This window comes from Cherax quadricarinatus, chromosome 33 (assembly GCF_038502225.1).
Source record: "Cherax quadricarinatus isolate ZL_2023a chromosome 33, ASM3850222v1, whole genome shotgun sequence".
Lineage (NCBI taxonomy): Eukaryota > Metazoa > Arthropoda > Malacostraca > Decapoda > Parastacidae > Cherax > Cherax quadricarinatus.
This window is the reverse complement of record NC_091324.1, coordinates 28,082,491-28,098,107: the sequence shown is the minus strand read 5'-3', so window position 1 is coordinate 28,098,107 and position 15,617 is coordinate 28,082,491. Positions and strand designations below refer to the sequence as shown.

The 15,617-nt window shown below is 42.7% G+C and overlaps 1 protein-coding gene and 1 long non-coding RNA gene across 6 annotated transcripts in view; one reads left to right on the top strand and one right to left on the bottom strand.

Annotated features, from left to right (window-relative positions):
• The window catches only part of LOC138853560 (uncharacterized), a 72,931-nt gene that overhangs the window by 8,256 nt on the left and 49,058 nt on the right, over positions 1 to 15,617 (bottom strand). The gene's annotated exons all lie outside the window — the stretch shown is intronic.
• The window catches only part of LOC128693930 (uncharacterized), a 383,054-nt gene that overhangs the window by 356,772 nt on the left and 10,665 nt on the right, over positions 1 to 15,617 (top strand). For all 5 annotated transcript variants that reach the window (XM_070090979.1, XM_070090978.1, XM_070090977.1 and 2 more), the window contains 3 exons: positions 5,314 to 5,527; positions 6,979 to 7,244; positions 12,985 to 13,130. In XM_070090979.1, the coding sequence (XP_069947080.1) occupies positions 5,314 to 5,527; positions 6,979 to 7,244; positions 12,985 to 13,130 (626 nt within the window). The remainder of the gene's footprint in view (positions 1 to 5,313; positions 5,528 to 6,978; positions 7,245 to 12,984; positions 13,131 to 15,617) is intronic.

Sequence of the window (15,617 nt, the reverse complement as noted above, 5' to 3'; positions counted from 1 at the left end):
TCATCTCCGCCTCCGAGGGAGACTACCTCGTGTTTCTTATTCCCGTGTTTCAAAACGTCCCCCCACTTCTGGGGTCCCATCTTCTGCAGCCACCTCTGTAGTTACCTCTCCCATAGTCACTCCTGTATCTAATTCTTTTGCTGTCCTAGGCTCAGACGTCCCTACTTCAACGCCTCAGTCTGTTCACGCTTCTTCGTGTTCTCCCTCACAAGCCTCAGTATCGACGAGACCTCGTACGGCATCTCCTCCCAATCGTCCCTCTACTTCTCAGAAGTCAACAAAAGGTCCTCTAACCCCTCCTTCCCTACTTCCACCTCCTCATTTTACCTTCCCTGTCTCTGTACCGGGTTCTTCCCCTCTCACTGGCTCTGTTACAAGTGTAGAGGTTCACCCTCCTCCTCGTACTATACCTACCTTCCCTGTTCCCTCCCAGGTTTCTTCCTCTTCTGCCACCTCCCAGGTTTCTGCCTCTTCTGCCCCCTTCCATGCTTCTTCTCCAGTTCCCTCCACCCTTTCGCCCCCTCCCTACCTTGGTACAGTCCATTACCATTCCAATCTTTACTCATCCTCCCCCTACCATCTCCAATATTGTCTCTCATACAACGTCTCTGAATTCCGAAACACTTGAAGCAATCTCTGAATATATTGCAGAGACCAAACCATCAATGGACACTGATCCACCCTCTGTTCCTTCTCTCTCCTCTCCTCCATCTGCGCAACTCCTTTCTTCACAGTGCACCGTTCCTTCGCTGCTTGAACGTTTTCCGCTGCCTCTGCATGTGGACTTTTCTAACCCCTCTATTATTATTATAATCAAAAAGAAGCGCCAAGCCACAAGGACTATACAGCTCTAACCCCTCTAACCTGCGGATTTCAAGTATCTTTATCATTGCTAATCGTGGCCTATTTACAGTTAAATATACGCGGCCTCAGGGGTAATCAGGGTGAGCTTCAGATGTTACTCTCCCAGTTTTTCCCTGTTGGTGTTTGCTTACAGGAACCAAAATTACACTCTGCTGTTATCTCTCCCATCTCAGGCTATAATTTATTGTATTTGTCAGATCCTTTTCCTGAAGGGACCTTTAATGAAAGTGCCCTTCTTCTACGCAATGATATTCCATACCATCAGCTATTTGTTCGTACTTTGCTACATTACACAGCAGCCCGTATCCACTTGCATAGGTGGTATACACTCTGTTCTTTATATCTCTCTCCTTCTCAGGCATTATCTATTCTGGATATTGCCTTTCTTGTTTCGTCATTACCGCCACCGATTCTGTTACTTGGCGATTTTAATGCCCATCATTTCCTCTGGGGGGTCTCACTGTGATTCCTGTGGCATTCAGTTAGAGGCTTTTCTTGCCACCCACCCCCTCCCTGTTTCAAATACAGGTACTCACACCCATTTTGATCCTCGGACTCACACTCTCTCTTGCATCAATCTCTCTGTCTGCTCTTCCTCCGCCACATTAGACTTCACTTGGTCTGTTCTCCCGGACTTACATGACAGCGATCATTTCCCAATCATTCTTACTTCCCCTTCATATTCACCACCTCTTCGCATCCCACGCTGGCAGTTTGATCAGGCAAATTGGAACCTTTACTCACACCTGTTTTTAGAGAGGTTCCTTCTTCGTCCTCCATTGATGAGCTTTTACACCTCTTCTCGTCCTCCATTTTAACTGCCGCTTCTAATTGTATACCCCAAAGTTTGGGCAGGCATTCTCAGAAATGCGTGCCTTGGTGGTCTCCTGCTTGTGCTCGTGCAGTACGTTTGAAATGCGCTGCATGGGGCAGGTACCGGTACAATAGAACCACGGAGAGACTTCTTGATTTTAAGCAGAAGCGTGTAATCGCTCGCCGTGTCATCCGTGCCGCTAAACGCACTTGCTGGTGAGATTATGTCTCCACCATCACCTCTGCTTCCTCTATGAGTGCAGTCTGGAAAAAAGTACGAAAACTGAGTGGTAAATATTCTCCTGACCCGGCTCCTGTCCTGTGGGTTGCCGGTGTTGATGTAGCAAACCCACTAGATGTTGCCAATGAAATTGGCAATCATCTGGTCCGTATTTCTCAGGGACTCCATCTATGCCCCTCGTTTCTTTCCTCAAAGTCTGCCAGAGAGTTAGCACCCTTGGACTTTTCTTCTCTCAGAGAAGAACAGTATAATGTGCCTTTTACACTTCAAGAACTGGAGGCAACACTCTCAGCTTGCCGATCATCGGCAGCTGGGCCCGACGACATTCACATTCGTATGCTACAACATTTACATCAGTCAGCCCTTGCAGTCCTATTATGCCTTTACAATCTTATTTGGTCACAAGGAGTTCTTCCACAGCTGTGGAAATCTGCCATTGTTCTCCCTTTCCGCAAACCAGGCACTACGGGACATGAAGCCTCCCACTATCGTCCCATTGCTCTTACCAGTGCAGTTTGCAAAGTGATGGAACGCCTGGTAAATAGACGTTTAGTGTGGTATTTAGAGACACACAACTCTCTCTCCACTCGTCAATATGGCTTTCATAAGGGACGTTCTACCATAGACCCCTTACTACACTTGGATACGTATGTTCGTAATGCCTTTGTGAATAGCCACTCAGTTATTGCCATATTTTTTGACCTTGAGAAGGCATATGACACAACTTGGAGGTATAATATTTTAGCCCAAGCCCACTCCTTAGGCCTTCGAGGCAATCTACCATCCTTCCTTAAGAACTTTTTAACTGACAGGCATTTCCGTGCTCGGGTTAATAATGTGCTCTACCCGGACTTTATCCAAGCTGAAGGTGTCCCCCAGGGATGTGTTCTGAGCACAACACTTTTTCTCCTTGCTATTAATGATTTGGCCTCTAGTCTTCCATCACATATTTGGTCATCACTCTATGTTGATGACTTCGCTATTGCCTGTGCAGGCGCTGACTGTCACCTCATTAGAGTTTCTCTCCAGCATGCGGTCGACCGTGTTTCCAATTGGGCCACCACACATGGGTTTAAATTTTCCAGCACTAAAACCCACCAAATTACTTTCACTAGACGCTCTGTCATCTCCGATCATCCTTTGTACCTCTGTGGCTCCTGTATCCGTGAACGTGATACAGTCAAGTTTCTGGGCCTCCTCTTTGACCGTAGGTTATCCTGGAAACCTCACATTACCTCTCTGAAGGTAACTTGTCACAGCTGGCTGAACCTTCTTAAAACCCTTGCTCATCTTTCATGGGGAGCTGATCGTTGAACCCTCCTTCGCCTACATTCCACCCTCATTTTATCGAAACTTGATTATGGTGACCAGATCTATTCAGCGGCATCTCCTGCTACTCTCTCTAGCCTTAACCCCATTCATCACCAAGGATTACGTTTATGCCTTGGTGCTTTTCGCTCTTCCCCTGTCGAGAGCCTCTATGCAGAAGCGAACGTTCCATCCTTATCCGATCGCCGTGATGCCCATTGCCTTCGCTACTATGTACGCTCTCATGATCTTCGCAATCCTTCCATTTATAGAATGGTCACTGATATTAGTAGACATTCTTTATTTGTTCGCCGCCCCTGTTTACTCTGTCCCTTCTCTCTTCACCTTCATTCGCTCTTGTCTTCTCTTCAATTACCACCTTTCTATGTTCATGTAGCATCTCACTTTTCCCTACCCCCCTGGGAAGTTCGAGCTGTTTGAGTCTGTTTTTTCTCTCTCTCCCTTGCTCGAAAGCCCAACTGTCTACGGTCGCTTCCCGCTCTCTTTTTCTTGACCACTTCCACTTTCATTCTCATGCCATTGCTGTGTACACAGATGGCTCTAAGTCTTCTGACGGCGTAGGATTCGCAGCATTGTTTCCGGACAGCGTCGTACAATGGCATTTACTATCTTCGGCTAGTATTTTTACTGCTGAATTGTATGCCATCCTTGCAGCACTTATCTGTATTGCATCTATGCCTGTGTCATCATTTGTGGTTGTCTCAGACTCCCTTAGTGCTTTACAGGCTATACAGAAATTTGATACACCTCACCCCTTAGTCCTCCGTATCCAACTTTGGCTACGCCGCATCTTTACCAAGCATAAAGATATTGTTTTTTGTTGGGTCCTTGGTCATGTTGACGTACAGGGCAATGAACAGGCAGACACTGCTGCACGGTCAGCAGTATATGACCTACCAGTTTCATATAGAGGTATTCCATTTACGGACTATTTTGCTGCAATATCTTCCCACCTTCACACCCGTTGGCAACAACGTTGGTCTACTATGCTCGGCAACAAACTTCAATCTATTAAACCGAGTATAGGTTACTGGCCGTCTTGTTATCACCAGTGTCGAGGTTGGGAGACTACTCTCTTCCATCTTCGCATTGGCCATACTCGTCTTACTCATGGATATCTCATGGAGAGGTGCCCTGCTCCTCTCTGTGAGAATTGCCAAGCTCCATTATCAGTCAGCCACATTCTGTTGGACTGCCCACTTTATTAATGAGCACGCAGAATTTACCTCCGTCGTCGTCTTCGCTCCGCTGCTCTCTCTTTACCTTCCCTTCTCGCTGATGGACCCACCTTTCATCTGGACTCTCTCAATGACTTTTTGACAACAACTGACTTACTTTACAAACTCTGATGATACCTGCAGCCTTTTCTACCTCAATCTCTTGCTGCCCTCTACCCCCGCACTATCTCCTGCCCCGCTGTTTTCTGTAACCTACTAATCGCCCCTCCCCCATTCTGCTGCCCGATACCCTCGCTTCCTTCCCTACCCTGCAGCGCTGTATAGCCCTTGTGGCTTAGCGCTTCTTTTTGATTATAATAATAATGATATTCAATGATGAATATTCACTGGTGTGTGCACCAAGAGCTTTTGTAATAGTTCTCTTATTTTGTGCAACTACCACTTGAGTAACTGTGTGCCATTATTGCATACTATACATATTTCTGTGGTATGAATAGGTGTGACCATTGTGTATGTACATATTTCTGTTGTATGCATAGATGTGACTATGTATATAACTGTTGCTAAAACATACACTATTGATAGTTTATTATTTGTTTTGTTTTAAATGAATGTGAATCTGCATTGACCTGCTAAATCACCTTTTAGGCACATGTCATCAAGGGTATGAATAAATATAATTATTATTATAATCAAAAAGAAGCGCTAAGCCACAAGAGCTATACAGCGAATAAATATAAAAGCTACACTGCTATACAATATCAGCTTAATCAACTATATGTCCTTTGCATCACTTCTGTTTCTTCTTCCTGTGTATCACCTTGGCTCCTTTCAACATTGCCTCTTTTTATATCTTGCTTTCTGTCTCACCACCTGTTTTTTCTGCAGCATGTGGTTCATGGAGCCTAGGGGATGATGTCTTGGAGGAGCAGAATTTATCAGTAGGAGCAAGGCCAGCTGTTGTAGAAGGACTGTGGCCCTCTCTGGCACTCCTGCTTAGGACTCATCCAGACAACAATACACAAGCTCACACTCAATCCTGTACTGCCTCCATTGTTGCCCCTAGCTGGGTTCTGGCTGCCTACTCGTGTCTCTCTGCCAAGTATGATGGTTTATTTTGTTTAAACATACTGTAATGTGCCTTCATATAAATGTTTACAGATAGTCTTTTTATTTCTAAATTACTTAAGATTTGCTGCATACTACATTATGTAAAATGAAGTATTACAATGAAAAGTACCATAAGATTTTATTGTTCAGCATACACCTTATTTTGCATCTTTATAGAAGATCTGATAGAACAAAATCAATAACTATTAACCCTTAAACTGTCCAAACGTAGATCTACATTTTTTCAACATTTGAATGTAAAAACAGTAGATTTTTTTTTTGTTTTACATTTGAAAGCGTGTAAAAAAACTTTGATCTACTTTTTTTTTTGTTATATTTGAAAATATGTAAAAAAAGTAGATCTACTTTTGGAGCACTACGCATGTGAACGTAGATCTGTTTGGACAGTTTAAGGGTTAAGAAAGATATTCAGATTTCTAATATACATTAGCTTTGGATACGAGGTTTAAGACCCCAGTAACACGAATGAAAATTTTAAAACTTATTAGAACCATAATAAAAACTTAGCATATAAAGTACAAAGACAAGTATGTTGTACCTATAGTAATGATAGTGCGTGATAAAATATTAAATAGACAAGGAAGAAGTTAAGTGGTGAAGGAAAGGGTTAAAATATAGTGATTTGCATAAATTTTATAGGTATACTCTTGGAGAAATGTTGAATATGTAGGGGTCTCATAGCACTGGGGGAATAAGACGTAATCAGATTTGATCCAAGGAAAGTTAGGGTAGCTTCAGTTTCTTGAATCAAAGCACTCTCATGCAGGAAGGAGGGGGAGATTTTACAAGTAATGATAATAAATAATAATAATGGTGGTAATATTTTTTCAAGAAAAATGATACAAAAGTTGTCATCTGCAAACAGAACTTGTATAAGTTTCTGAGAGGCATTATGAAAGAAAAGTAGTAGAGGGCCAAGGATGCTGCCCTGAGGCACCCCTGTTCATAGGTCAGTATAATAAGGTAGTATTATTAATGTCACATGTTGGTGTCTGTTATTAAGGTAGGACTTGATGTATGTGAGAGCATGGCCTCTGATTCTGTAAAGTTCTGAGTTAAAAAGCAGGATATTGTGGTTTTGTATCAAAAACTCTTCTTTAGTTATTCTCGAGTGAATAGATTGAATCGAACATTCAATTATTTCATAATATTTTTCTTGGCCTGAAGCCAAACTGGTAAGTATGAATGAGTACATTCATTTATATACAGTATAATTTTTTAAATTTTCCTTGAAAATAATGAGTTAGATACTGGCCTGAAATTGTTGGTATCTGGTGTACCTCACTAGCCTAAGCATGTTACAGGATAGTTTTGATTTCTAATGAATGTTGCGATGATAAGTGATAACACATGAAGGTTAGAAGAGACATTTCAGGTTTGATAGTTTTATAAATAACTGTTCCTTATTCCTCCTCCAATCAGAGAAAATGGGATGGATCCAGGCACATGGGCAGTTGTTTCTGGGGTGGCATCTCCAACTGTCACTGCTCAGTTTCATTATGTTGCAAAGATGGTTCCATTCCCTGCTACAGTAAGGACTGGTGGACTCTGGACCGGGGATGCTGTGCTTTTGCGCTTGGATACTCCACTTGTTTTAGGACACAATACACAGCCTGTGTGTGTTCCTAATGGTCCACCAGCAAGCAATGCTCTCTGTGTTGTTGCTGGTTGGACCCGCTCAGAATATGGTAAATCAAAAGCAGTAAATGAGTTACTAGTTTGTTCCTTTATTACTTTTATGTGCATCACCCTGCTTTGGCAGGAGACAGGCACTGAGGTAAAAAAATCAATATAATTTTTCAACTTTCATTATTATACTTGAGTTGAGAAATATTTAAATTTGCCTTTGGGAATAGCATGCAATATACTTCACTGTTATCAAACATTTATTAACTGAAAATATCATTTTATCACTTTAGATAAAACATCATGTTTTTTTATTTAATGTGAATCTGAATTTACTATTTAGTGTACCAGCATATATTGGTAACCAAAATGTTGCATTGTCTTACAGTGTAATGTGTATGAATCTAATCTTGGGTGTGTACTATATATGTAACAGTTGGGTTTTCATGTGTACCAAATACTGTACCAAATACACAATATTCTAGCTTTACTGCTTCCTGATTTCTTTAATAAAGTTACCAGCACTCTTTGCCTCTTCCCTTATAGTATATTTCTGGCTATAAGCCAAACTTTTGTTTTTACCCATGTTGGCAAGTTATATTCATCGACTTGAAGATGATAAGCTATTGAGACTGTCTCAGAAATCTTGTTCATTATATTATATTTCAATTTATAGTGATGTACAGATATAAAAAGTGTTCATGTTACTGTTTCATACAGTCACTTGGTCTTGTGGCAAAGGGACACTCAGTGGTCTTGTGGCAAAGGGCTGCTCAGTGGTCTTGTGGCAAAGGGCCGCTCAGTAAGCTTGTGGTGAAAGGCAGCTTAATGGTCTTGAGAACAATATACATGTATGTAAAAATGATAGAGCAGTTGGCCCTCTCTTCATTGGAACCTACTACAGTCACAAGACATTACTGATGCAAGTGACCTGTCACACGCCACCCCTACAATATCATTACATCATGTATTTGTGGAATCCTACTCAAAATAATTTTATTATGGAAGTGCCAGGTATTCACCTTATACAGTAGGACCCTGCTTTATGGCGTTTTGCCTTACAGCGTTCCGCTAATACGGACATTTCAAATTATGACCAAAACTCGCTACTGTGGACCCCCGCATACCGTCGGCATCACATAACGTTCAATCCGCATACCGCTCGCTTTTATCGCAAAAATTTTGCCTCGCATACCGCTCAAAAATCCGCTCACCGCTCTTCGTCCGAGACGCGTCCAATGTGCGCCCTTAGCCAGCCTCACATGTGCCGCCGGTGGCATTGTTTACCAGCCAGCCTCCGCGGTAACATCCAAGCATACAATCGGAACATTTCGTATTATTACAGTGTTTTTGGTGATTTTATCTGCAAAGTAAGTGACCATGGGCCCCAAGAAAGCTTCTAGTGCCAACCCTACAGCAATAAGGGTGAGAATTACTATAGAGATGAAGAAAAAGATCATTGATAAGTATGAAAGTGGAGTGCGCGTCTCCGAGCTGGCCAGGTTGTATAATAAACCACAATCAACCATCGCTACTATTGGTGGTACAGCTGCTGCTGCTGCTGTACCACCATCTGCTGCTGCTGCTGCTGCACTGTCAGCTGCTGCTGCTGCTGTAGCACCGTCAGCTGCTGCTGCTGTTGTACCACCGTCAGCTGCTGCTGCTGCTGCTGCTGTAGTACCGCCTGCTGCTGCTGTAGTACCGTCTGCTGCTGCTGTAGCATCGTCTGCTGCTGCTGTACCACCATCAGCTGCTGCTGTAGTACCATCTGCTGCTGCTGTAGCACTGTCAGCTGCTGCTGCTGCTGTAGCACTGTCAGCTGCTGCTGCTGCTGTAGCACTGTCAGCTGCTGCTGCTGCTGTAGCACTGTCAGCTGCTGCTGCTGCTGTAGCACTGTCAGCTGCTGCTGCTGCTGCTGTAGCACCGTTGTTGGTGTGGCTTATTGAGAATACCAAGAAACAATTAACCCCAGAGGATTTGCCACCCAGGATAACCCAAAAAAGTCAGTGTCATCGAAGACTGTCTAACTTATTTCCATTGGGGTCCTTAATCTTGTCTCCCAGGATGCAACCCACACCAGTCGACTAACACCCAGGTGAACAGGGAAAAATGCCTGGAACTAGTGCTTATATTGGTGAATTTAAAGCCAGCAAAGGTTGGTTTGAGAGATTTAAGAATTGTAGTGGCATACACAGTGTGATAAGGCCTGTTCTGGAAGAAAATGCCAAACAGGACCTACAGTACTCAGGAGGAAAAGGCACTCCCAGGACACAGTGTCTCATCAGTCATTGCTGCATCTTCAATAAAGGTAAGTGTCATTTATTCTTCATTTAGTAGAGTAGTACATGCACAATATATATTGTGCATGTACTACTCTACTATTGTGCATGTATCCTTCTCTTTGTGTGTAGGAAAATGTATATTTCATGTGGTAAAATTTTTTTTTTTCATACTTTTGGGTATCTTGCATGGATTAATTTGATTTCCATTATTTCTTATGGGGAAAATTCATTCGCATACCAATCATTTCGCATAACAATGAGCCCTCTTGCACGGATTAAAGTCGCTATGCGGGGGTCCACTGTATATGGCTCCCCGTCTTTCTAATGTGGCGCACCCTACCTGGTTTGTTTACATTCTCCATGAGCACATATCTCTGTCTCCAAACTTTCCAAAATTTCAAGTGTTTTAAAGTTATTGCATATTTTATATGTGCTCTGATAATTATACTTATGTGTACCTGTACCTAATTATACTTACACACTGTGCTGGTGTGCAGGTACACATTAAAATCACTAAATCTCTCTCTACTCTTGAAGACGCCATAATAATAAACTCTTGGATGCATTAAATGTCATTTATTACGTTAATATAGACATTTCCATTACTCCATCTATGGTATTTTTTAAAATTATATAAGAAACACACTACGTAACATATAAACTAGATAAATAGACCCCACTTGGAGTGATGGCAAGAATAACGTTTTCTCTAGGCGAATATCACATTACTGGGAGCAACTAGAAAATTATTCCTTTCGTATGCCTTCACTCAGAGTGTCATTTCTTCTAAAAATCATATTACATGAGAATGGGAGTGTTCCTCTTTATTTGTTCTACTCTATCAATGTGGAGACAATTTGTATACAATATAAAGTGTTTTTTTTTTTTGTTTTTTTCAACAAGTCGGCCGTCTCCCACCGAGGCAGGGTGTGTTTGTATTATGGTATAAAACAAATGTGTATGAACCAAAACCAGACACGTTCATCTCTTTGTTTACATACTCCACCTCTCTGTCCTCTCTCGTGTGCTCATTCTCTCTCTCTTGTTTATTCATTTTATCTCATTTACTCACCTCTCACCCTACATTAAGACTACATATATTTTAAAGATAATTAATGAATGTACTGTATATGTATTTTATCGCTCTTGGGTGCTTTAAATGTCTTAGTATATTACATGTGGGTGGGGTAAGCTGCCCTGGCTGGCTACCATACTTCCCACACCTGACTTCCTACAAATATGACTCACTTCTCACCCTACACTAAGACTACAAATATTTTAAGGTAATTAATGAATGTACTGTATAAGTATTTTATTGCTCTCGGGTGCTTTAAATGTCATAGTACGTATAGTACATGTGGGTGGGGGGAAGCTGACCTGGCTGGCTACCATACCTCAAACACCTGACTTCCTACAAATAAATATGACTCGCTTCTCACCCTACATTAAGACTACAACTATTTTAAGGTAAGGAATGGGTGTACTGTGTGTATACAGTGGACCCCCGCATAGCGACCTTAATCCGTGCAAGAGGGCTGGCTGTTATGCGAAATGTTCGCTATGCGAATGAATTTTCCCCATAAGAAATAATGGAAATCAAATTAATCCGTGCAAGACACCCAAAAGTATGAAAAAAAAATTTTTACCACATGAAATATACATTTTCCTACACACAAAGAGAAGGATACATGCACAATAATAGAGTAGTACATGCTCAATATATATTGTGCATGTACTACTCTACTAAATGAAGAATAAATGACACTTACCTTTATTGAAGATGCAGCAATGACTGATGAGACACTGTGTCCTGGGAGTGCCTTTTCCTCCTGAGTACTGTAGGTCCTGTTTGGTATTTTCTTCCAGAACAGGCCTTATCACACTGTGTATGCCACTACGATTCTTAAATCTCTCAAACCAACCTTTGCTGGCTCTAAATTCACCAATATGAGCACTAGTTCCAGGCATTTTCCCTGTTCACCTGGGTGTTAGTCAACTGGTGTGGGTTGCATCCTGGGAGACAAGATTAAGGACTCCAATGGAAATAAGTTAGAAAGTCTTCGATGACACTGACTTTCTTGGGTTATCCTGGGTAGCTAACCCTCTGGGGTTAATTGTTTCTTGGTATTCTCAATAAGCCACACCAACAACGGTGGTACAGCAGCAGCAGCAGCTGACGGTGGTACAGCAGCAACAGACGATGCTACAGCAGCAACAGACGATGCTACAGCAGCAGCAGACGATGCTACAGCAGCAACTGACGATGTTACAGCAGCAGCAGACGATGCTACAGCAGCAGCAGCAGCAGACGATGCTACAGCAGCAGCAGACGATGCTACAGCAGCAGCAGACGATGCTACAGCAGCAGCAGACGGTACTACAGCAGCAGCAGCAGCTGACGGTGGTACAGCAGCAGCAGCTGACAGTGCAGCAGCAGCTGACGGTGGTACAGCAGCAGCAGCAGCTGTACCACCAATAGTAGCAATGGTTGATTGGGGTTTATTATACAACCTGGCCAGCTCGGAGACACGCACTCCACTTTCATACTTATCAATGATCTTTTTCTTCATCTCCATAGTAATTCTCACCCTTATTGCTGTAGGGTTGGCACTAGAAGCTTTCTTGGGGCCCATGGTCACTTATTTTCCAGAAAAAAATCACCAAAAACACTGTAATAATACAAAATGTTCCGATTGTATGCTTGGATGTTACCGCGGAGGCTGGCTGGTAAACAATGCCACCCGCGGAACATGTGAGCGTGGCTCAGGCCGCACATTGGACGCGTCTCGGACGAAGGCCGCTGAGCAGGTTTTTGTCCACTATGCGGGGCAAAATTTTAGCGAACAAAGCGTCCGCTATGCGGATTGTCCGCTATGCAAGGCGTCCGTTATGCGGGGGTCCACTGTATTTTACTTTTTGTTTTTAATGCCTAGTTCTGTTGCTAACTTAATATATGTTAGTGTAAACTTGTTATCTGGCATTTATATGCATTTATAAGTGGAAAAAATGGTATTCTGCTTTCCGGCGGTAGCCTGGAACCTAACCTGCCATATAAGTGGTACCCTACTGCACATGTAAATTACAGTTGAATATCTCTAGTCTGGCAGCTATGGAGATTGACAGGTGCCAGTTAGCAGATATACTTGCTTTTGAATGTGAAATGAAAACATATGTAACTTCTTATTTACAGTATAAGCACTGTGATCTTCAAACTGAAAACCAACTTTGGAATCCTTTTGTATCACCACATGTACAGTACCTTCTTCCTCTATTTAAGATTCTTTTAAGCCAAGTTACTTAATCCAATTTTTGCTCTGAAACTAACCATCTATTTCTGCCCATTAATATTCTCTGTCTTTTTCCATTCTTACAAAGTCAGGCGAGTTTTTCTTGTTTTCCAGTAAAACAAATCTGCACTGTATTATACCTTAATGAATTTGTCTTTTTGAATCTTAAATTTTTTTTTATTTTAAATTAATACCTTATTTCTTCCCAATGATAAACTTATATTCACCCTCAGGAGCAGAGAGTGAAAGCCAGTTCCTCCACTACTTGCCGGTACCACTTCTTGGTCTTGATGCCTGCAACACTACCCACTATCCAGGCCGCCTAAACCACGCTCACACCTGTGTTGGCTTTACTGATGCCCAGCATGCTCCTTGTCATGTGAGTTATGCCTGCCATGTCTGGTTTTCTTTGAATAGAATCCTGTGATATACCTCATAATATATGTTTGCCTAGCATACTATTTGTTAACTGACTACTCTGAGGTCATCCAGTTTCATGTTACATGACAGTTGTAATGTACTGTTATGCTACAAATTTGTACAACTTTAATGCTTCTTATTTGAAATATTCATTTGTACTTCATGTTGTAATTTGTTTACTGTAATTTTTACCACTGAATCTATCATTGCTTAGTTAATCTTAAGTTAATTTTAAGCCTGCCTATAATGCTCTGCATACAAGGGGCTTTTGGCATGTACACTCAATCACTATATTTCTTTGTACTGCTATGTATCATGTCCAAATAAAAAAAAAAAATATTTAAAGTATGAAGGGTTAAGGCCTCCTGCAAACATGGGTACTGTATGTTCAATAATGTTAGCATGGCTCTTGATGTATGGACATAACTCCAGTAAAACGAGTACACAGTACTAACATGAGGAGAGGATGAACCAGCAAGACTGGACCTTGTATTCACCTTGAGTAGTTCTGACATCGAGGATATCATGTATGAAAGGCCCCTGGGAGCTAGTGATCATGTGGTTCTGTGCTTCGACTACATAGTTGAGCTCCAAGTGGAGAGAGCAGCAGGAATAGGGTGGGAAAAACCAAACTACAAAAGGGGAAACTACTCAGGCTTGAGGAACTTCTTTCAAGACATTCAGTGGGAGAGGGAACCGACAGGAAAACCAGTACAAGAAATGATGGACTATGTCGCAACAAAATGCAAGGAGGCAGAGGAGAGGTTTGTTCCCAAGGGAAACAGAAATAATGGGAAGAACAGAACGAGTCCTTGGTTCACCCAAAGGTGTAGGGAGGCAAAAACTAGGTGTACTAGAGAATGGAAAAGGTACAGAAGACAGAGAACTCAGGAAAATAAAGAGATTAGCCGAAGAGCCAGAAACGAATATGCACAGATAAGAAGGGAGCTCAGCAGCAATACAAAAATGACATAGCATCGAAAGTCAAGACTGACCCGAAGCTGTTATACAGCCACATCAGGAGGAAAACAACAGTCAAGGACCAGGTAATCAGACTGAGGAAGGGTGATGGGGAATTCACAAGAAACGACTGGGAGGTATGTCAGGAGCTCAACACGAGATTTAAAGAAGTATTTACAGTGGAAACCAGTAGGACTCCAGGAAATCAGAGCAGGGGGTGCACCAGCAAGTGCTGGATGAGGTACATATAACCAAGGAGGAGGTGAAGAAGCTGCTATGCGAACTTGACACCTCAAAGGCGGTGGGACGAGACAACATCTCTCCGTGGGTCCTTAAAGAGGGAGCAGAGATATTGTGTGTACCATTAACCCTTTCAGGGTCCATTCCGTTGATCAACGGCTTTACGTTGAGTGTCCAAACCGTAGATCAACGCCAAAATTCTAGCGCCGTCAAATTTAGCGCGAAAACGCTCATAGGCCTACATGTGAGAGAACGGGTCTGCGTGGTGGGTGTGCGCCATAAACAAAAAATCTAGGCGCCCGCATAGCATTGTGGGAACGCCGGCTCAGTTACCCTTGTTCACCATGCCTCGTCGCAAGTCAGCTCTCACTCCCCGGAAAATTGGGACTCTCCTCTTCCTATCTGATAGTTCTGACACTGATGGAAGTGGAAATGAAGACGAATTCTACGGCTTTGATCAGTTAGTGACCGAAAAGAATGACCAGGATATCGATAATAGTGCAGAAAACCCTGACGATCCTCAACCTTCTACCTCTGGTGTGGGCACTCGTGACTCACGGTCGGTTGTTCCTCATCGCAAGAGAAAACTAATATTTTCGCGTGGCCAGGCCTCTGACTTTAGTAATGATGATGATAGTGACGTGGACTGTGATTTTATTGCGCTCGACGATCAATCGAGTAGTGATAGTGAGGAATCATATTCACCAGTGAAGCGTCGGTATGTTCGCCGCCGCATGCGCTCGGGTAGTGTACCCTATGCTGTGCCCAGGGGACGGAGTACATCCCGTGGCCCAACACCAGTTTTAGGTAGTGATAGTGAGGATGATGTGGCTACACTTGGCATGGATAGACCACAGGCATCAGTGGATGGTGTTAGTGGTGATGGTAGTGGCACCACCATGCGTGACTCACGAGGCCACGCTGGGACCCACGCTGCTGACTCGTCAGTTCAAGGACAAAGCGTAGCGCCAGCCACCAGCCCACCACAACCACAACCACCCGCACAACCAGCCTATGATGTCCAGTATCCACCAGCAAACCGTATGTGGGATTGGCAGCAAAATCCCAATTTTGTTCCCAAGCCTCACCACTTTGATGATTCTCAAAGTGGAATTCTACCTACTTGTCCCCTTGGAACCACGGCCAATGAACTGGAATTCTTTGAATTATTCTTTGACCAGCCATTGATGGAAATTATTGTCAGGGAAAGTAATAAGTATTTTGAGTACACCATGGCAAATACGAT